Source organism: Eurytemora carolleeae, unplaced genomic scaffold, assembly GCF_000591075.1.
Source record: "Eurytemora carolleeae unplaced genomic scaffold, Eaff_2.0 scaffold129, whole genome shotgun sequence".
Lineage (NCBI taxonomy): Eukaryota > Metazoa > Arthropoda > Copepoda > Calanoida > Temoridae > Eurytemora > Eurytemora carolleeae.
Window position 1 is genome coordinate 148,223 of NW_019396235.1, and position 24,317 is coordinate 172,539.

General features: G+C 33.5%; 1 protein-coding gene across 1 annotated transcript; it reads left to right on the forward strand.

Annotated features, from left to right (window-relative positions):
- Positions 1-19,168: 19,168 nt before the first annotated feature.
- Positions 19,169-24,317, forward strand: LOC111698988 (sushi, von Willebrand factor type A, EGF and pentraxin domain-containing protein 1). The gene is made up of 3 exons (XM_023469497.1): positions 19,169-19,544; positions 21,654-23,042; positions 23,511-24,317. Exons 1-3 carry the CDS (start codon positions 19,320-19,322, stop codon positions 23,613-23,615), a joined length of 1,719 nt encoding a protein of 572 aa, XP_023325265.1. The 5' UTR covers positions 19,169-19,319; the 3' UTR covers positions 23,616-24,317.

Genomic DNA, 24,317 nt, shown 5'->3' on the forward strand with positions numbered 1-24,317 from the left:
CTACACTCTACACTCTACACTCTACACTCTACACTCTGCACTCTACACTCTACACTATACACTCTACACTCTACACTCTGCACTCTGCACTCTGCACTCTGCACTCTGCACTCTGCACTCTACAATTAACACTTTGCACTTTACACTATACACTCTACACTCTACACACTACACTCTACACTTTTTCACTCTACACGCTACATTCTACATTCTATATAATACACTCTACACTCTACACGTTACTTAATTTTTATCTGGGTTCTCATATTCAATCTAAATTTAATGTCGCTTACATGTATTACGTATAGTGGTACAACCTGTACATAATGAATATAACTACAGTCATATCTTCGTATACATCATAAATACAAATAAACATGGATAATTAATAGCTTCTCTTTATTTACTTGTAAACTTTGAATAGAAAAGTTGTCCTCATTGTATTGATATAAACGCCGACAACTGTAGTTGCATGGAATGTTAAGCCCTATTGCTGCGAAGGTTAAGTATTAAGTTTATGAGTCTAAGCAATAAATTGTGGGATAAATTGGTTTATATGGTTACTGATCGTAGCCATTAAATTATTGAAAATCAATTTACATCAAAACTTGTATTAATCAATTAAATTGAAAATGAAGAAAATTTTTTGAAGCATTGAATTTTTAAAAGATTGCAAAAATCTAGTTTGAAATATCTAAATTCTTTATACAGGGTTTATATTTTGATATCGTCTTTTTTAAATAATTCTTTGATTTAGTATAGTGATACATCCATAGGATTTTCGTCTGCTATGTATGTTTACAATTTGTTTGTTTATGTTTTGACTGCATACGGTTGTAAAACAAGAAAATTAAAGTATAAAAACACAGTAAACATATCCGTCTGCATTGTTTATCTTGCAGAGAGATAACAGACATACATATCTTATTGCAGCCATTTAATAAAATAAACTCTAGCAGACATAATAATATTATGGCTTTTGAAATTAAATATTACAATGCTGATTCTTAACAAAGACGATCTCGAATTTGACACCAATTTCGCATGTTTACCGGGACACCCTGTATCATAGTTGTTATCTCTGTTTGTCTGTTTGTATGTCCGATCATAACTCATGAACCCCTTGAGCAATCTGCCTCAAATTTGATTGGGGAACTCGATAGAACCACGGGATTGTGCTTAGCTTTTAGTTTTAAAATTTTAAGTTGAGTGGGGTGAATTTTATAGGAAAAATCCAGGCGAAGCTGGGTTCCCAAGCTAGTATAAATAAAGTAGTAATCTGTTGTTTCGTGAGTTCGATAATAACTCATGAACCCCTCGACAGATTTGCCTGAAATGATCGGGAATGTTCTGAGATTTGTTTAGAAGTTTTAAGTTTGTTGACTTTTATAAAGGAAAACTTATTTTCCAGGCAAAGCTGGATTCCCAAGCTATCATTCGTATAAATAAAATGCTGCGCAAATAAAAGACGAGTTTAATGTCGTCATTTTATTCCATTTAACATATGAATTCGTAAATATTTTGTCTATTAAAACGATCTGTAAAGTGGTTAGAAATAAAATGCAAGAACTAGATATTCAAGTTCTATTAAATCCACAACTTTCTAGATTTTATATCCGGGAGGGTGGGAAGTAAAAGTAAAAGGAAGTCAGAATGTAAAAGTGCAAGTGTAAGTAAGCTTAAGGACTAAAAGTGTCAGAAAGCAAAAGTGTAAGAAACACAGGAAGTAAAGTGGAAGAAATTCAGGAAGTAAGAGTGTAAGAAAGTCAAGAAGTAAAAATGTAAATAGGGCTGAACGTAAAAGAAACACAGGAAGTTAAAGTGTAAGAAAGTCAGGAATAAGAAGGACATGAATTCAAAACTAAGGAAAGAAAGGAATAAGAAGGACAGGAATTCAAAACTAAGAAAAGAAAGGAATAAGAAGGACAGGAATTCAAAACTAAGGAAAGAAAGGAGAAGGACAGGAATTCAAAACTAAGGAAAGAAAGGAATAAGAAGGACAGGAATTCAAAACTAAGAAAAAAAAGGAATAAGGACAGGAATTCAGAACTAGGGGAAAAAGGACAGGAAGAAATAAGAAGGACAGGAATTCAAAACTAATGATTAGGAAGTGAACAGTTTTAAGTCCTGTTCTACATATTTCAATAGATAAAATCATTACAATCATACAGCAATAGGAACCCCCCGGGGTTTACTGCATCTAAGGTCAATATTTATAAATATACCTGTAAAGTGTATCAAGGTTGGATTCAATATACACTTTACACTTTACACTTTACACTTTACATTACTTATTTACACTTTACACTTCACACTTTACATTACTTACACTTTACACTTAACACTTTACATTACTTACACTTTACACTTTACACTTTACACTTTACACTTTACACTTTAATCTTTACATTACTTACACTTTACACTTTACACTTTACACTTTACACTTTACACTTTACACTTTACAGTACTTACACTTTACACTTTACATTTTACACTTCACACTTTACACTTTAAACTTTACACTTTACACTTTACACTTTACACTTTACACTTTACACTTTACACTTTACACTTTACACTTTACACTTTACACTTTACACTTTACATTACTTACATTGCAGAGGTCGCAAAAGCAAATCATCAAAAGATTTTTTAAAATTTTTATTTAAAGGGCTCTTTCTATGTAATTCTGTGTTATCTTTCATGTAAAGAGGACCAGGCTCGATTCGCAAAGGATTCCTTTAAACCTTTATCTGATCAATAATGTAAAAGATATCTTGCTTGAAACGTGTTTAATTTTAAAAATTAAGCAGAAAAGGAGAAAAAGATGAATATTTGACATTATTAACTATGCCTCGTATCAATTTATTTTATAAAAATAACAAAAAATAAACTAAAAAAATTGTAAAAAAATAGTCTTCCTTAATTACCAAGTTTATTGGGACATTCTATTTGAGTACTTTATATAACATATAGAGAGAAAATCATATTTTTGTAGAAAACAGGTGGCATGGGTCTTGGGGAATTAATCCCCCTCCCTCCCCTCTATGATTCTACATTTTCCTTTAAAAGTTACCATGCAAGTCAACCCCCTTAAGAATAAATCCTGGCTACCTCCCCAGTACAAAAGCAATTTTTTCTTAATTTTTAAAACTTAATTGAATCTTTTAAACCATTACAGGGCTAAAGGATAAGAGTTTAGAGACGACTGTATGGAATTTATTGAGTTCTTTTTCTTACATCCATGCTTTCATGCATTCGAAAGCAATATTGTTTTTTTCCAAACCATTAAAAGATTTTATTGGATGTAGAAGATAAAATCTATGCTACAATAAGTCTCATTTAGTCTCATTAAGTCTCATTAAGTCTCATTAAGTCTCATTAAGTCTCATTAAGTCTCATTAAGTCCATTAAGTCTCATCCTTTGTGAATATCCATTTATCTCCAGGTTTAATGTCTAATGTGTATACCTCTGTTCAGTTTTCATAATGAGGAAACCAAATTGTTCTTGACTAGTTAACAGATCTCCTGAAGATGGGGGGGGAGGGGGGGGTTATAATGGTTTAAAGGCCGTCTATTGATTCCCTATCTTGAAATGTGTCTTGAATCTTAAACGGTTTGTCCTTGATTTTAGCTTACGAGGGAAACTTGTTGAGATCCGGCATTCCAGGGGTAGAAACTTTAGACGAGGTAAACAAAACCGGGTTTAGGTTTCCAGGGGTTCAGAGGTGGAAACTTTGAACGAGGTAAACAAAACCTGGTTTAGGATTCCGGGGGTGCAAACTTTAGTCGATGTAAAGAAAACCGGTTTAGGTTTCCAAGGGTAGAAACTTTAAACGAGGTAAACAAAACCTGATTTAGGATTCCAGGGGTAGAAACTTAAGACGAGGTGTACAAAACCGGGTTTAGTTTTCCATGGGTCCAGGGGTAGAAATTTTAAGCGAGGTAAACAAAATCTGGTTTAGGATTCCAGGGGGGGTAACTTTGAACGAGATAAACAAAACCAGGTTTAGGGAAGATTTAGGAAAGTGTTTAAATGTGAAGCGATCAAAGTTAAAATCCAATTACTGAAATATACATACAATGAGACCCAATAAAGGTACCTTAGTAAATCGGGCATTACTATCTTTGCAGAGGGCTCACTTGAAATTACGCTTACAGTCCCTGTAAGAACTTTGGAGCAAAAACAAATAAAAAAGGCACAGTATAATTTAAGGTTGATATCACAATTTTATTCTCAAGAAACAGATCTGTTTTGTGGGACAAAAAGTAAATACAGTTTGGGCATTATCCGAACCGGGTTCATTTAAAATAATGAAACTTAAAATTTCCTACTCTGGGGCGCAGTATCATGCATTAACTTTCAACTATGCAATGAAATGCAATAAACCCAAACTTATGCAATTTTACTTTTTATTCTCTCTAGGGGAGTTTAACCCAACCCATCATCTTAAATTCTTTTACTTTCCCTGCATACTTGCTCTAGCCCCACCTATCCATCTAATCTACAAATTCTACCTATTCTACCTAGTCCATCTAATCTACCTATTCTACATATTCTACCTATTCCATCTAATCTACCTTTTCTTTCTAGTCCATCTAATCTTGCTAAATCAAATGAGTTGTTCTTTAATAAGGTTGTAAAAAAAAAAAAATTTTAATAAAAGAATAAAACCGCGAACCTACAGAACGCTGGGATTAGTTCCTGTATCACTTAAACATATAAATCATAACCTTAATTAGAATATCTTTACAAATAGAGTTTCGGATAATAATGTAGATTCTTTTTAATTCAAGGTCCTAAACAACCTATATCAAATTGTTAAGAGAACTTTTTTTGTTACATCAAATGAATAGAAAATATTAAAATAATTTTTAACAAAAAAGAAATAGTTTTCCGTAAGAGTTGGCCAAGTTATTAAATTTGTTCAAATTTGTCTTGATCAGTCTCACATAATGAATATGATAACGTAGCTATAGACCCTGGTTTGTGAATGAAGCAAAATTAAATAAGATTTTAAGCTATAGTACTGAACATTTTTCTGGTTATATTAAGTATAATTTTTTAGGCAACCTTGGCTATTCTCTCCTTATAAAATCATCTTTAAATGATACGCAATGCACAATAGAGATTATCTTCATTAGCCGAAAAGGATAAAATAGAAAGAAAAAAGAATCCAGTAGTATCCAGTATCCAGTATCCAGTATCCAGTATCTACAGGTTGTCCCACATCATATTAGATCGTTAATAGCTCAAAATTGTGATTTTAATCACAAATCTGAAAATTTTACAACAATGAATCATTAAAAAAGTTTTGGAGATAATCTTATATGATATGGGACGCTCTGTAGTATCCAGTATCCAGTATGCAGTATCCAGTATCCGGTATCCACTATCCAGTATCCACTATCCATTATCCAGTATTCAGTATCCAGTATCCAGTATCCAGTATCCAGTATCCAGTATCAGTATCCAGTATCCAGTCCAGTATTCAGTATCCAGTATACAGTATCCAGTATCCGGTATCCGGTATCCACTATCCACTTTCCACTATCCTATATATGGTATCCACTACCCACTATTCTATATCCAGTATCCATTATCCACTATCCACTATCCTATATCCGGTATCCACTATCCACTATCCTATTTCCGGTATCCACTATCCACTATCCTATATCCGGTATCCAGTATCCACTATTCTATATCCGGTATCCACTATCCACTATCCTATATCCGGTATCCACTATCCACTATCCTATATACGGTATCCACTATCCACTATTCTATATCCGGTATCCACTATCCTATATCCGGTATCCAGTATCCACTATCCACTAATCTATATCCGGTATCCACTATCCACTATCCACTATCCTATATACGGTATCCACTATCCACTATTCAATATCCGGTATCCACTATCCACTATCCTATATACGTTATCCACTATCCACTATTCTATATCCGGTATCCACTATCCTATATACGGTATCCACTATCCACTATCCTATATCCGGTATCCACTATCCACTATCCCATATTCGGTATCCACTATCCAGTATCCTATATCTGGTATCCACTATCCTATATTCGGTATCCACTATCCACTATCCTATATCCGGTATCCAGTATCCACTATCCTCTATTCTATATCCGGTATTCACTATCCACTATCCACTATCCTATATACGGTATCCACTATCCACTATTCTATATACGGTATCCACTATCCACTATCCACTATCCTATATCCGGTATCCAGTATCCACTATTCTATATACGGTGTCCACTATCCACTATTCTATATCCGGTATCCACTATCCTATATACGGTATCCACTATCCACTATCCTATATCCGGTATCCACTATCCACTATCCCACAGTATCTAGTATCCAGTATCCAATATCCACTATCTACTATCCAATATCCAATATCCTATATCCACTATCCAATATCCTATATCCACTATCCACTATACAATATCATATATCCACTATCCAATATCCTATATCAAGTATCAAGTATCCAGTATCAAGCATCCAGTATCCAGTATCAAGTATCCACTATCAAGTATCAAGTATCCAGCTACCGCGTCACTTTCTCCAAGTCTACATATACAGCGGTGTGTGCAGTTCAAGGCCTAGGGCGGAGAAAAACTTGAAGTAAAGAGAAACCAGGAAATTCATACATACTCTATACTCAACCCTGATACAACCCTGATACAGCCTACACTAATCATAAATATTATGCAAGGCGGTTTCTTTATAAAGGATATATTAGGCCTCAAGCAAAAAAAGAGTAGAGAAGAAGAGGGGCGGGGAGGCACGCCTCTCACTTTTAGACCGACGGCCAGTATCAATTTTAGATATTTAACAATGTTTTTCAAAATGAACAAACACTCTCTCTCTTTCAAACTTTTATGAGTAAAAAATACATTCAGAAAATAAATCTCATATATTGTGTAGGCATACAAAAATATGTACTACAAAATGCTTCTCCTTTTTACACTCTATTTGGTGGGTAACAAAATTTGAGAACGACGAATGATCCGTAGTATCTGGATGGATATATAAAAGCAAGCTTGATTTAGCACTGTTTTGCTTTGCTAGATCTATCCTTGGGTAATGTGTATTAAATAGGTTTATAATTTGTATTGAAATCCTTTAATTATGATTTCATCAAATTCACGGATTTTAATAAACGTTTTGAAATGTCCCATTGTTTATATCCTTTATCTTATATGACGCACTCTTTATGCGTCATTAGCATTTTCCTCGTATGTATATACGCGATATAACATCTTTAACCTGTACGTTATGCGTCATAAACATTTCAACATGTGCATTTACGCGTAAAAACATCTTCAAAACAAATCTTTACAATATATTCACAAACGCGCGAAGAGATTTGAAAATTTCGCAATCGTGATGTTTTCTCTTTGTGGCCAAATTTTACAATTGAAAACCTTCAAATAAATCTTTACGTAATTTTGTTAGATTTCTTAGATTTTATAAATCGTTTTTTTGGGGGGTTGATTCAACCATGAGAGTTTCTAGGTCTGCTGATTGGGCTGATTTCTAATTAAATGAGGCGTATCAAATCTAAACCAATTCTTAAAGACGGATTCCAAGGGCGGAGACCGGATATTGAGCAAATTTATTTTCATTTCTTCAATATTTTATCACTAATGTAGGCCTTGCTACCTTCAACTTGTGATATAGGTCACACAGTAATTATCTGGAGAGAGATGGATAATTAGTTCTCAAGGTTAGTTTAGGTTTAAAGGATTAAAGCCTAACTTATGTGTCTGTTTCAATTTTCAAACCAACTAAAGTCTAAAAAACACCTTTTACGGTTCTAAATGTACATATATGATTTATCTTAAACAAAGTACCAATGCCTTATTTTATTGAATGAACAGTGCAATTCACGCTTGTATGTAGTACTTCTACTTAATTCATATTTTTCTGGAGTTCAAAGAAAAAATTTAGGTTTTAAAGCAATAAAAGAATCAATATTCTGGTCGCTCCATTTATTTATTCTATTCATAACGGAATCCATGAAACCTTTATATCATCAATGATGAAGTTAAGATATGTCTGTTTGCTAGCCTGAAAAGTATTTAATTCTGATTATTTTTACATTGTTTTACTACAGGAAAAATGAACATGAACTTTTGTAAAGAACCCACAATTGAAAATAATCAGTTTCAAAGTTGGACTTACTCCTTTTTTCTTGAGATAATGAATTTTGCCAATTGAAATTTCTGATCCTAAACTATGTCGAATCCAAATTAACAATTTGTTTGTTCAAAATAAAGCTATAATTGCGAAAAAACCATTGACAGTTAGACGGACCTTACCAACAGAGGCGTACACAGGGGGTGGCTATGGGGGATCAGCCCCCGCCTGGATCAGTGAACTGTATGGTTTCCAGGGGGGTTTTGGGTCCTAATGGATGCTTAGAATAAGGTAAAAAAAAATCAAGCCCCCCCTGATAAAATTCCTGTGTTTGCCCATGCTTACCGACAATATTTTTTCATTCATTTTTTATTTGAATTTGATTCAAAAATTTTTATAACAAATCTTTCCTGGCATCCGGACATTTAAGCCTTAGTTGTTTGCTGTTTGGCAAATATTTAAAAGCCTAAATTTTAAGTGCGGATATACTAATGTTTATTCTATCATTAATGTTTGAAACAAGATACTAAAATGTTTAAATCATGACCCGGAAATCATGAATAGCTGCCGTGGTTTTAATAAACTCTATAATTAAATAATCTGAATCCGTTAGGAATAAAAAGCTAGGAAATGCGCGAACCTGCATGAACAGACACTACTGTACGCACAAAAATTAGCAAGAAAACAAAATGGCGTTCAGTCATTTTTGAAAATGGAATAACAATGGTCGTGAATCAAAGTTTAACCGTGGGATCAAACTGCCCTGACGCATATTTCTCAGTAGCTTCTGACATATATCCCTGCGTCACTGCATAATCTGCAATGTTTAGGATTGGTTTGGGCGTAAAAATGTGGCCCTGAGCTGCCAGCCCCACCAGGAGATCTTGGAGATAAATTCCCGTCTGTATTCGAACCCATGGGTTTCAAGTACATACACTCAACCAACCAAATATTGAATAAAGTTAAGGTTCATGAATAAGTTTCAGGGTTGAATGACTGAGTTTCTGAGAACAGAATAAATCAGAGAGGTTTGGTTCCGCATTCAGGAGAAGTCAACCCGTTAGAATTCAAGAAATTAGTTGATTAATATTCAACCTAGTTTTGAGATTTCTTGAATTTGGGGTTTTCAGACATCTGGGAATTTGATTTATTCGGCTTTTAGGGCGCTTAACACCCATGTTTTATTTCGATTGTGAACATTTTCTTTTTATATACATTGTAAAACAAAACAAAAAGTTAGCGATTTCTTGAAAAAAAAAATTGTGGATTTTTATTATTTTGTTGGAGGCTAATTTTTAAAAAGTTTTATTTATATCCTAACAAGACAGATTTGACCTATATACATATATATTATGAAGAAAGGAATGGATGAGTTTCTAATTTAATTGATTTGAAACCGCCCACTACCAAAGATAATATATATATAGATATGCAGGCAGGTAGAAACCTCCTTCCTAAATTGCTTATGACTAAATCTTGTGTTTCCTCTGAGACTGCCTGAAGTGTGGGTTTGTCCTGGTTCTCCTGGTTCTCCAGGTTGTGTGTGTAGCTTAAGAGAGAAATCTGACAGATGGGTTGGATTTAAAGCTTCTGGCAGGTTTATGTATAACCTGACTTCATACTTATCTATACACTTTTTCTAACCTAGCGTAACTTGTTCTTTTACATTTTGGTTTTCATACAATGGTTTTCATACAATGGTTTTCATATTTAAACTTAAAAAGTAGGATTCATCTTCATGTTTAATCAAGTAACGTTTGTGACTAGTTTTATAACACATTACAATGCAGAAACAAAAGCATGATAATAAAACTATTCTTGAGATTTATGAAGATTTGTTTCGTGCACATTAAAGTTTTGCAGCATACACATTACACATATCATTATCATATATTAAAAACATATTTTTTGTGTTGATGACTTTCTTTTTGTTATAGACTAGCTTGGGAACCCAGCGTTGCCCGGGGTACTCATAGTTAATCCACCTTATTCACACAATTGGTCGATTTTACAGGGAAAATAAATTTTCACATAAAAGGCGGCCCACTCAATTTAGAATCTTAAAACCAAACAGAGAATATTCCAATGGCTTACCCGAGTTCCCCAAACAAAATTTGAGGCAAAAGATGCTTAGATGTTTTTTAATCAATTTTAATCAATTCTGACAAATAAGTTTAAGATAATGATTAATTATATCGCTCTCAAACATCTTTATTTGGCTGGGATTAAAAAAAAACAATTAATAAAGATATGAATAATCAATTTTAAAAATAATTTTTTTCTTACACATCTTCTCATGCTCGCAATTTAAACTATTAACTATCTTCAATAAATCAAAAATATAATTATTAAATTTAAAACCTAACTTCCGTATAACTTCAGGCACTTTAACTTGTACAGGATTTTAAATTAAAGGAAAAAAAGTCATATCAATTTTTAAAGGGACTGTAAGCATAATTTAAAGTGACCCTCCGTGCACAGGTGCCCTGAAAAGCTTTGCCGATCAAGTATAAATACGGATATATGCATGTTTTTGCCTTTTTAAACTGTTTTATTTTCATTTGCGGGTTCTCTGCAAAAGTGACATTTTCTGTTTTTAAGAAGCAATAAAAACTTTTCGATTCAGAACAACGACGGTATCTTCCACATGTTGATCAGATTAAATCGGGCATTGCCATCTTTGCATGGAGGCCTGGAGGCCCCCCCCGCTCCATCGTCCTGACATATTTACAATATCAAGATTTTGATCATGTTTACGCTCAATATAGGAAATGCTCAAGATTTATCTCAGTCAAATCACACTTTGGTCCACCATAAAAAAGCTGATGGAAAAATTAAGACAGTTAAATTATCATTCATTCTGGCTATTGGAACATCTTTTAGAGGTTAGGAGGCCTATAAAAAACAGTGATTTGTATGGATTTTAATAGGGAAACAAACTCTTTAATGAATAAAGGGGGGTGCATAAACTTTAAAAGATTGGTGTTACCAATCATATTATGCACCCCCCCCCCCTCCAACTGCAGTCCTAATATGTATATCCTACAATTCCATCTGAAACAAGTTAAAGATACATTGAACCTTTCTCGTGACACATTTAACACGACTGAGATAGAGCAAATCTGTGATATTGATCGATACTCATCTATACTAAATAGATTATTTAGTTTGTAACAAGAAAATGGTTGCAAAGCGCCCTAAAAGCAACATGTTTGGTGACGGGTATATGAGTTTAGGTTTAATGCACTGTTAATTGTGTTAAAATATGAGTTTACGTTATGGTTTATGATTATGTCCTGCAAAATTGCAGAACCATTTCAGTCTAATGTTTAAAATCCATAATTTTTCAATTTTGTCATTGAGTTTTCAAAATTTACATTAACAGTATCAAATATTGAAAAAAAACTTGGAGAAAGAAAACAGTTTTAAATTGAACTTTAAATTACTGTTTTAACCCTGACTTAGGTCTTTTTATTCTTTAAACATTGGCGGAAGCCACACAGATTTCTCAATTCTTAGTTTCAAACACTTTTTACTTGATACTGCCTTAGGGTTAAATATATCCTTTAGTATTCGATCATAAAACTACTCTCACATCGGGGAAATCTGGGATAGATAGAGATCTGTTTCTGTTTGTGTCTAGTACATGTCAGATCTATTTCTGTTTGTGTCTAGTACTTTTCTGATATATGTTTCTGTTAGTGTCTAGTACTTGTCTGAACTGTTTTTGTTTATGTCTAGTACATTTCTGATCATTTTTTGTTTGAGTTTAGTACTTGTCTGATCTGTTTCTGTTTGTGTATAGTACATGTCTGATCAGTTTTTGTTTCAGTTTAGTACTTTTCTGATCTATTTCTGTTTGTGTCTAGTACTTGTCTGATCTGCTTCTGTTTATGTCTAGTGCGTGTCTTATCTGTTTCTGTTTGTGTCTGTAGTACTTGTCTGATCTGTTCCTGTTTGTGTCTGTAGTACTTGTCTGATCTGTTTTTCTGTTTGTGTCTAGTACTTGTCTGATCAGTTTTTCTGTTTGTGTCTAGTACTTGTCTGATCAGTTTTTCTGTTTGTGTCTAGTACTTGTCTGATCTGTTTTTCTGTTTGTGTCTAGTACTTGTCTGATCTGTTTCTTTTTATGTCTAGTACTTGTCTGATCTGCTTTTGTTTGTGTCTGTAGTACTTGTTAGATCTATTTCTGTTTATGTCTAGTACTTGTTAGATCTATTTCTGTTTATGTCTAGTACTTGTCAGATCTATTTCTGTTTATGTCTAGTACTTGTCCGATCTGTTTCTGTTTGAGTTTAGTACATGTCTGATATATGTTTCTGTTTTAGTTTAGTACATGTCTAATATATGTTTTTGTTTGAGTTTAGTACATGTCTGATATATGTTTCTGTTTGAGTTTAGTGCATGTCTAATATATGTTTCTGTTTGAGTTTAGTACATGTCTAATATATGTTTCTGTTTGAGTTTAGTACCTTCAATTAGCCAAATTCCACAGTTTCGCCCCCAGACCTGGCTAAGGAGGACTGTTTTAGCCCCAGGATACTTTCTCTCTCTCTGCACTGGTCAGAAGAGTACCCGGAGAACTGCCCATCCGTCCTGAACCAGGACTAATGAATCCCATATAATCTCCAGGTCCTGAAACCACATGCAAGGAGCAGATTGGACTAATTTACTTTTAACCAGAGATGGATTGAAACTTAATTCCAAACTTCCATTTCGGTATCCTTGGGCAATGTATATAATACGTATTCGAACCCAATTCAGAATATATAGGAAATACCAAGAAATTTAATCAATATAATTTGGAACCTTATCAAACTTAAATCTACCTTTCACCATGACTATTTTAGAGGGTCAAAGAATGTAAATTTTAGGAATTTACTTTACGCATCGTTTTCTTCATGAGAAGGGCTCAGTTTTTTAGCCTTTCTGAGACTAGCTTAAAACTATTTTTTCGATCCCAAAATTATAGAAAGTATTAACCTGAAGACAGAGAGAATGGAAACTAAATGGTTTAAATGTGTATATAAGCCCTAAAGCTCATAAATCCAATGAAATCCACTCAACTGTTTTTGCTCCGTATACTCGAAGCTGAAACAAAAACGGAAACAAAATGTCTGACTGAGAAATGCGCAAGAAAAGCAATCAGTTATCTTGTTCTAAGACAAAACTTATACGAATAAACCTATCTTTCTAACGGGTGAAATCCTCTCAGATAAAAAGCATCAATGAACAAAGAATAAAGGACTTTTTTACTTAAGGTTACTATTTTACGTCATAAAACCTTTGAATTTGTTGTTCTTTTTAAACTTCATTAGTTAAGAACTTTTTGATGATATGTTATTATTATGAATAGAAACTAACAAATTATCATTTTAACATTCGTTTATTTTAGTATGCAAAGCATTTTTTAATGTTTTATACATGTAGACAATAGCAAAGAAACCTTTCAGATACACAATGTACATTATACAGTATAATATACATATTGAATATTTTTGCATCAAATACATTAAAAGTGCACGCTGTCAGGCCTATAATGGGTTCAGGTCTTCTCTTCCTACACGTTCCCATTCAAACCTTCTCAAAGGATTCATGAAATCGCAATTTTCTTTGGCATGAATTTATAGAAAGTCTAGATCTAGATTGTCTTATGCAGGGTTTGGTTCGGAATGCAAGGTTTGGTTTCAAGAGTTCCCACGAACCTGTAAATACAGTTCATTCCATGCCACAGCTGCAGTAAATATATTAACCGTACTCACTACTCAGAATTAAAATGGTTTGAGAAATCCGCGAGAAAATGATAAAGTTGAAAATCCTCTAAATCTTGACGCAAATACAGAAAATAACTCTCCAAATTACACTCCGTACCATTTGTTCATATTTTGGAAGATAATTAAATTTAATTCTAAATTTTCTTTACTCCCCCCCTCCAACCATGAAACTTCTATTCGAACCTTGAAATTTTTAACTTTTTATCAATATTTATTTAACCTTGTACGCTGTAAGGAAATTATGTACTCTTTTAGTTATGTAAAAAACAACTAAAGCAACATGCTAACTCTCCTCTCCTCTCCTATCTGTATGATAAAGGTCAAAGATGAAACGCATGTTAGTCGAAATAAAATGCAAACAAGAATTTTCCAAAAAACCGTATTTGTAAAGTTCGTAACCTAACATTTTTTATTTGAAGAAGAATGTGAATTTCCGGGGCGTTAAAGATAAAGATCTAGAAGCGAGAAGGTGACATCGAATCCATCAAAACTCACGTCAACGTCTTCAAATATAATGTTTACACGTACTACTTGTAAGCTTTAATATAAAGAAGTTTCTGAAAATATTCTTAAGGAATACTTGTCTCAAACTATTCCTTTTAATCCTTAAATCTTTGCAACCTGATGTCGTAGACTTTTGATAGCTTAAACTGTGAATTCTGCGTGATCTTATTTTTAAAGTTTAAAATATCAAAGATGTACACCTCCAGGTTGCAAACATATAGGGAATATAAAATAAAAAATTTCAAAAAAAGTTTAATTGATATTCCATTGAAAATACTTAAATTTTTCGTTTCATTGCATTTTCGACGTTCTTCTCCTATCCGTTCTATCTGAGTCCATTATACCGTTGTACAATCCCGTTTTTACACCATCTGTTAGCTTTCAATTCAATCCTTTGAATCAAATGGCAGCGCGTTAAAATCTTACATTTATCATTCTTTCATTCGTATCATTTATTTACTTTTAAATAGAACAAAATTACTGTTTATTGTGTATTGTATCAATTAAAGGAATTGAGTCTTCGCCAAAAACTAAAATTGTCTAATCCCTATGGTTTTGCAACCTGATGGTGTAACCCTTAGATATCTAAAAATTTAGACGCTTTGATCAAACAGAATTCATACAGGGTGTCCCAAAAAACATGGGAATTCAGTGACGAATTCGATATCGTCTTTATGAATAATTCTTTGATTTAGTATAGTGATACCTACTGAGAAAGCTGTAATCTGTAAGAGTTTCGTCTGCTATGTTTACATTTTGTTTGTTTATGTTTTGACTGCAACCGGTTGTACTTACCGAATGCCTCTAACTCTGGTTAGTCCGGGGTGTGCTTTGTCTAAGCAAAAATGACATTCATGTTGTTCCGTCAAAAAATTTATAATTTTCAATTATGGTTCTGTTCTGGCCTTCGGATTAATGCTGCTGAGAGAGGGAATAAAATCAATAAATATTTTACAAGTTTTACGATAGAAAATCAAAGATTTCTTCCTCAATGCTGATCAGAAAGGTTTATTGAAAGTGTTAAAAGTAGAAAAGATACAAATCTGCGGAATTATCTAAACCTTGATAATGTTGAGGATGATGGGGAGGGGGAATAATAGATGTTTATGTTCTTGTACAAATTATAGTGTATGGGGGGGGGGGTGCTCAGGATCATTTTCAAGGAAATTGGGGTTTAAATTCTCCTGGTCTATTCTTCTACCGATGATTGGTGAAGACGTGTTCATCCGGTGTTTCAGGACTTGAGGATTTAACACTGATTTTAGGAACAAATAATGGAACAAATAAAGAAAGAAAAAACATGAAAAAATGAACGATTTGACTAGAATTATGTATTAAAGAAAAATATTATAAAGAAAAGAGTATTTGCACCAAACTCTGATTTTCTATTCCCTATTTCTTTGCAACCCAATGTTGTAAACCATAAATATTTAAAACTATTAATTCTGTTAGATTTAATAATCTAAGTTAGAAATATAAAATGTTTACACCATCATATTGCAAAGTTATAGTAAATTTGAATTTGATGGTTAAAACTCAATTCGTCAAAGATGTATAATAGTTTATATAGCAATTTGATATTTTCCCCAATTACGCTCACATAATAGTGCTTAACGGTTTAAAAATTATGTACTCGGTCAGGGGTGTTCACAGTGGGGGCTGAGCCCCCCCCCCTCTGGATAAATTAAAATTATGGGGACGGGGCTGTACCCCCACCTGATCCCCCGGACGAATTCCTATGTACGCCCCTGCTTAGCTAGTCAGTTCGTAATAATTTGATAATTGCCTAAATACTTCCTAAAACTAATGTTGGTTTAATCTTAATGTTAAAGATTTTAAATAAAATATTCAATTTCAAGATTGAGCATATAATGACAATAGGAACTTCATTAAGTCTATTTCATTTCCTGGATTCATCAGAAGTTTTATTTAAACATCAAGAAACATACTTCCAGAGTTATAAGGAACAAGGATGAATTACAGAAATGTAAATAATCTTTTTAGTTTATATTTTGTTTATATAAAGCAAATTAATTCGATTACATATTAGAAATTCAAATTCTTTTCAATAGCTCTTTACATATAATATTTCACTTTAGTTTGAATTTGTATATAAAGTAATACAATTTCTGTTTGTTTGGCAGTCCTATGAAGTTTAAGAAGTACATATTTATCCAAATGGAATTTATACAAAAGTCCAATGACCGCGGGCCCAAGGATAGGTTTAAAATGGTCACTAAAAGGAATTTCTACAGATATTTGCGCATTTTCTTGATAAATATTCATATATATATATTAATAGACATTATATATATATGTTTTTTCGATCATAACACCTGTGATTGTATCTATTTATATGGCATAAATTAAGTGCGGAAAAGTTTTTGCCGGATTTTTTTTTAGTTTGTGTAAGATCAAAATATAAGTATTTTCACACCGTACGTATGTAGTTTTATTCAATTTTACTCAAATAATTATTTAAAAGCAGGTTGTAGGGTGATTAAGTAACTTATCACCCTACAATGAGAAAAATTAGGTATGAAATTTGAAATTTTAATAGCAAAGTTGTTACTTTTTTGCCCTGTTGTAGGGCAATAAAGTCACTTAATCACCCTTAAACGGGAAATATTAGGTGTGATAAATTCCTTCAAAAATTGAACAAAAGAGTTATTTTGAAGAACAAAAATGTTCTGAATTTTATACTGTGTGTCCGAATGAATATGATTTTCTCAGACTTGGGCAGACAATCTAAACTATATGAGCTACGAGGTCTCAAAGTTATACCAGTGATTTTGCATAAATTTGAACTTCTGTCTAGTTTGCAGTATTTTTTATTTTTGTAAACCCCTGTAATTCCTGATATATTTCCTAAATGTGTATATTTATAGGATATATAACTGTTTAACAAGGAGGGTTGGCAGTCGTATAGAATTAATTAGCCGCCGCAAATATGTAAATATATAAATAAACATCTCTGATTCATAATCTACCCTTTTACGATGCCGTGCAGTTATAGAGTTTAACTCTCCAAAATGATATATATAATCGGGATTATTTTACGATACCTTGTTATAAATGCGTTAAAGTCTCCGTAATAATGCTGAACGGAACAGCCTCTTAATTAACTTAACGATACTTCGCTATTCAGAAGTTGAGGTCTCCAGAATAAGGTTTTAATTCTTAAAAATTCTGGTTACTTTATTTTCTGACCATAATTCGTCATAACTCAAAATCCTCAATTTATTTTCGAAATTCTGCAAAGGATGATACATCAATGACGAATTTTAACATCAGGATCTGATGATCTAATTGTATCCATAAAGGATAAAAAATAATAAAACCTATATCTATATTTTTTCTTATCTTTTTTCCTGAACAACTACGGGGAGCTGATACGAAAACAGTTATAGGAGGAGTGCACCAGACACTAAGCATGCATTTATTTACCCATGTAATAATGTTATTTAATATTATATTTCTGCGAAAATAAAAATATATAATTTGATTTTATTTGATTGATTTTGTATCCATATATTTTAAATAATCACAGATTATATGATTTAGTTTGCCATGATTTGGTCGGACTGGATTAAAAAGCGTAACAACGGAAAACCAAGATTTATTAAAAATGTACATAAAATAGGATATCATTGAATTGAAACACATAAAACAGTAAGTAAGTAAGTAAGTAAGACATTATTTATTTATGAAAAATAACAAAAACATACAAAACTAAGTGTTTTAGGAGAAAATATTTGAAAAACATCCAAAAATAGAAGTTGTGGGAATATTTCCCCTAATTCTAAAAAATAAAATAAATAAAAGGAAAAGGAAAGGATAAGGAAAGTTACATATTTATTGTTTACACCATATTTGATATAAATTGTTGGTGGATTGTTAGTATTTTTCGACGATGAACTAACAACTTTTAGAAATAAAAATTATAGATTTATTTGTAATGTTAAAAAAAAATTATGCTTCATTGGTTGTGAAAAAGATATAGGTTCTACATAAAATGCTAATTTTTAAGCATCTTTTCAATTTGCGCCGATTTTCGGCATCCTTTATGTTTGATTTTATCTTTTACTCTTTTTAATATTTTTAGTCTTTTCTTTGTAAAAATGTCTTTGCTTTCTTCGATTCTTTTGCAAACATAGCATGTGTTAGAATTAAGACATTGGTACTGCTAATAAAAATCTTCAATTAAATTCTGTTTAAAATATGAAAACATAGAATAGGAAAACATGGAATAGGAAAGCATAGAATAGGAAAACATAGAATAGGAAAACATGGAATAGGAAAACATAGAATAGGAAAACATAGAAAAGAAAAACATAGAATAGGAAAACTTAAAAATGGAAAACATAAAATTGGAAAACATAAAATTGGAAAACATAAAATTTCTAATGCATATTTAAGAATTTCAGGGCTAGATAATATCTTTTAATGTTTACAGAATAATTAAAAGCAAGTTACTGAACCATTAGGATAAAACAAGAACTCATGCATGAATTAGATTTTACCTGATTTTCAAGGCATCCCACCTAAACTCAACCCACATTTCAAGCTTTATCCCCCCCCTTCATCCATGCCACCCACTACTCCTATGGTTTAGGTGCAAGGGGGTGGGGGTACAGGTTCCAAGCTAGAAGTAAGGAAGGAGAGCGCGCAAGGCAAACCAACCCAGCTCTACCTGTCCTACTCAACCAGTAAACCGTCAACCAAGCACGGAGTTGGTGCACGCACGTTGTTAATCCTCCTTCTTTACGCGCCCCACCCACACATAGTTACATGTGCAGCAGATAGCGTGCACATATTGAAATTAAGTACATTAGTTAAATAGTTAAATATAATGAGGACTTGTAAGTTTAGTTTAGGATTTCTCCTGGTCTGTGCTTTAACTGCAGCCGGAGAAGAATCCGTCCCGCGGGAGGGAAAACAGTTAAATGATCAGGAGCAAAAATACGATTTTGAACTTTCATTTCCCGTCGATTCGGACGAAGCAACGAACGCGGATGGACGAGTTGAGAGAATAGAAAGTCTGCTACAATCTCTTCTTCTTGAGAATGAGAATTTGGTAAGATCATTAAATCTTAATAAAAATCTTTTCAATTTATTCTTCTTGTACAATTCTAATTTGAGTAATGTTGTTCTTTAGTCCGTCTATATGCTAGTTATTGTTATGATTTTCATGAAAAGATTTCAAAGGAACTGAGTTCTTGCCACAAACTCTTTCTAATCTTAGAATCCCGTTGATGTAAAACAAGTTAAATTTAACATTGTGAATTCTTATCAAATAGCATAAGTTTAAAATATCAAAGGTTCACACCATCAGGTTGCCAAGATATTGGTATGAGAAAATATTAGTTTGTTCCTGCAAGAAGACAGTTCCTTTGGAAATTTTAAATGAAAAACTTAACATAAATACCAGAAGGGTTGAAAGAATTTTATCAAACGCACAAGAATAAAATCATCAAAAACATGTTTTGAAATTTCTGTCTGAGCTTTATTTACATCGGAAAACTACAAAGGTCTAATCCTCCCCCCCCTCACCTTCCCACGTGAAACGTAAACAGCTATCTTCAGTCTTTGAAAACTTAATAAACCTTTCATTTGAAGTTTTTGTTTACATCTAAATAGTTTTTAACATATTTGCAACGGTATCAGCAAACCTTGTCGTAAACTTATATACAGTGATAACCAGAAAACAATGGAATAGGAAGACGACATTATAGCAATATTTTACTGTATTTTATGGTGTTACAAGGCAAATAGTTTTAGCAGACACTTGTAATATTACATTTTTTTGTGAAACAGACCGTTTACACTGCACAATTGCAGTGTTTCATGGTTATTGAACTTTTTAAAGTTAAAACTTGATTCTCAAAGCCGTCTTACTATTCAGAGTTTTCTGGTTATCACTGTACATAGTTACTCTATTGTTCAATTATTTTTTTTCTCGTTTTTTTTGAGTACCTTGATTGTTTGAAGAAAAATGTATATAAAACGGTTGTTTGGGGAGTAAGTACTAAATAGAAAAAAAGACGAAAGTTTTTGTTTTTAAGATAAACCTTTTTACAATACATAATTTTTTTTGTATAGTTAAAATATCCATTTTACAAATTTCTTACAGAGATTAAATTAGTAAATTTGTATTTTTAAAGATAAAATGAATTGATATTTTGACACAAACTCTGATGTTCTAATCCCTATATCTTTGCAACCCAATGTCTTAGGTCTACTAAGATTTTTTAAATTATGAAATCTGTTAGATCAAATATATTCCATGTTCATATGGCAAACATTAAGATTAGGAAATTTGAGTTTGAGGCAAAGACTCCATTTCTTTTCTACGTTTTACATGATCAATTGTAATATTATAAATGTTAGATTATCATTAATTCGATATCGAGGTTTTCATCTTTAAATCAAGGTTTCTCAGCATTTTGATCAAAGATTGATCCAAAATCTGAATGGTTTTAAACATAAAACATTTCATTGGTCTATCAAATTATTCTAAAACATTCTTAAGAATACATGATCATTGTCTTTATTTCCTCCCCCCCCCCCCCCGTCTAACCTTCCACCATCTTGGTATTTGTAAATACCGCCTTTTCATTAATTTTAACGACGCCATAGATGTTTTGTTTTGTTGATCTGTGAACTAGAGAGAACCCAACCATGAAAATAATTACAATTATATTATTTTTATAGAAATATATATATATCTGTAATAACGGACTTAACTTACAAACACGCAAACATCTAGTTATAAAATATTTAATATTTGATAAAAAAACATTTCATAATTCTCATTGCTTCATTGCCATTTATTAGTAATAATTATTTTATATATTAAAATGCAAATTGTGCTTTTTTAATAATTCAAATCGTACCTAAATCTGTAGTACCGTTAAACTCAATTAAAATCAAACATGGAGACAAACTTGTGCTCTTGTTTATAAGTTGAATATCGAACAGCTTCTCTGTTAAAAAAATAAATTATCTTAAAAAATATTCTTGTAAATGCTTTATAAAGAAAATACACTGTAAAAAAGTTCAGAATAAGGCAAAATATTATCTTCACAGGCGTCGCACCCTTCAAGCCCCTCCCTCTTTCTAATAATAATGACTAAGCCTTCAAGTCAAGTGTCATTGGACCATAAATAAAATATCTATATTTCAGGCTGTCAGTGATACCCTTCCCGGCACCCTACTCGACCCCAGCTCCATCTCCTTCAAGCAGAGCTTCAGATGTAACTCTGGCGAGGTGGTCGTTGACGACCAGTGTGTTCCCTGCCCTCCCGGGACCTTTTTTGACGCCGGAGGCCGTGTCTGCACAAAGTGCCCAGTCGGACAGTTTAACCCTGAGTTTGCTCAGAAGGAGTGTATCAGGTGTCCGACTATCCAGGGGATTGAAGGAGTTACCGAGAGTACTGGAGCAGCATCTAGTGCGGAATGTAAGGAGAAATGCTCCCCTGGCAGTTATTATGATAAAGTAACAGATCTATGCAGACCCTGCGGGCATGGTAGGTTCCAGTCTGAAGAGGGAAAATTCACTTGTGATCTTTGCCCCGTTGGTCTCACCACCAGAACCAAGAAAGCAATCTCAAGCGACGAGTGTCGTCAGGATTGTCTGGACGGAGAACAATTGGGACTCAACGAAGAATGTGGACTTTGTGCAATTGGAACTTACAGGACTCAGGGAATACACAGGGAGTGCCAGGAGTGTCCTCAGGGTAGGACTACAAGTAAGGCAGGTTCGGTTAGTCAATCCGACTGTAACCTACCTATCTGTATACCTGGAGAATACTTGAGCGCCGTTGATAACTCCTGCAAGCTGTGCTCACGTGGACAATACCAGCCGGAGGGTCAGCAGACCAGTTGTCTGGACTGCCCGCCAGATACCAGCACTGTAGAGCTCGGAGCTACCTCCGTAGACCAGTGCACCAACCGGTGCAAAGTAGAGAAAGGAGAACCAGAACTGTGTGACAGAAATGCAAGATGCCAGTTCAAACTTCCCAACGATTTCACCTGCACCTGTAAACTAGGATACAATGGAACTGGAATCGGACCTAACTCCTGCGTTGATACATGCGAAGGATTCTGCCGGAACGACGGTATCTGTCTCAGAACCACCCTTGGTCAACCCTACTGCCAATGCGCCGGATCTTTTGCCGGAAAGCAGTGCGAGGAGAAGTCTGAATTTGCCTACATCGCCGGAGGAATTGCCGGAGCTGTTCTATTCGTTATCCTTCTCGTCCTACTTGTCTGGATGATCTGCGTGAGATCGAACAAGAGTAAACGATCCAATGAGAAGTTCCTCCAACAAGCCGGAGAAATGGCCGGATCCCAGGTTAATTTCTACTACGGAGCACCAGCTCCATACGCAGAGTCCATAGCTCCATCTCAACACGGATCCACGTATGCTCACTACTATGAAGATGACCAAGAGGAAGGATGGGGAATGCCTAACTTCTATGATACCTATGGAAAGAACAGTAAGATAGCACGGTCCAATGGAAGCTTGTACAACGCTGGTATGTACGGTCCACAGTACGCGCCACAGGGAGAGGTAAAGCAAATTTTTGTTTTCATAATTTTTTTTTTGAAAATTTCATATTGTTGCTTATTATTTATCTTTTATATCATTATAGTAAATTTCCAAAACCTTAGAATAATTTAACGGTATTGTACAACAAGAAATGTAATTCAAAGGTTGTTCTTCCATTCCATGCTATTCCGGGTTCTATTGAATACAGAATTGTAAAAAACATAATATTCTTATGTCTTTGTTTCCTAGTATTGCACATCAGATTAAAATACAAGCTTAAACATTCTGATAAATTCTACATTGAAAAACTGTGCAAACTTATTTCATGGTTAAAGATTGTATTTCAAGAATTGGTATATTTCTTTTTAACTGCGAATACTTTACAATTCTGTAAACAAGAACGGGAAAGGGGTGGGAACCATTTTAAAAGATCTAAGATAGTGTTGTTGTTTTATAGCTTACCTAGAATTAAACGAATTTTTGTTTCAGCTGTATGACAGACTTGGTCGCCACGCCTACCAACCACGCCCAGAGGATAAATCTGGAAATGATACAACCAGCGAATCTGATGACGATAGAAGCCGGCGCCAATAATCCTTCAAACCTGTTTCAACTCCCCCAAACTCACAATTTCAATGATTGATAAAAAATAAATTCAGTTCCCAGAAGCAATCCAGTGTCTAGTTATAAATTAACAACTTCAATTAACCTGAACAAAATCCTGAAGCAAAAGAAGATCAAGAAATGCATTTCAGTTCCATTCCCGCTCGGGGATAAGAGAGTAAAATCGATCCAAACTGTATTTTCACCCGAATTTTTGTCGAAAATCCACGAAATTATGCTAATCCCGCATTTGTGGAAAAAATGGTGCGGATTTTCAATCCCGCAATTTTTCGAAGATTACTTCATCCAAATTAGAGAAAAAGAGGCGCAGCCTTGTAAAAATTCTTATGAACAAAAAATTTGATGTCCAAAGCCCAGGGATATCTAAATCCCTTAAAATTCAGTTCGAAAAAGTGATCTATTTCATTTGCTCATGTTTCAGAATCATGCAGCTAGAAATTTGAAAACCAAGCACTGCCGTTTTGTTACTTAACCAACCGTATCGACGAAGCAAGACTTTAATGGTTAAATCTCAATGTCATCGAACTTAAATAAATTACTATCGTTCGGTTGAAAAATTCCGGCTCTTGGAGTATGGATATTAACTTTCCTACGTATTGTAAATACATTTGTTAGCATTTATACTGTATGTAATATTGTAGCAAGGAAATATATTGAAATAACGCTTGTTAA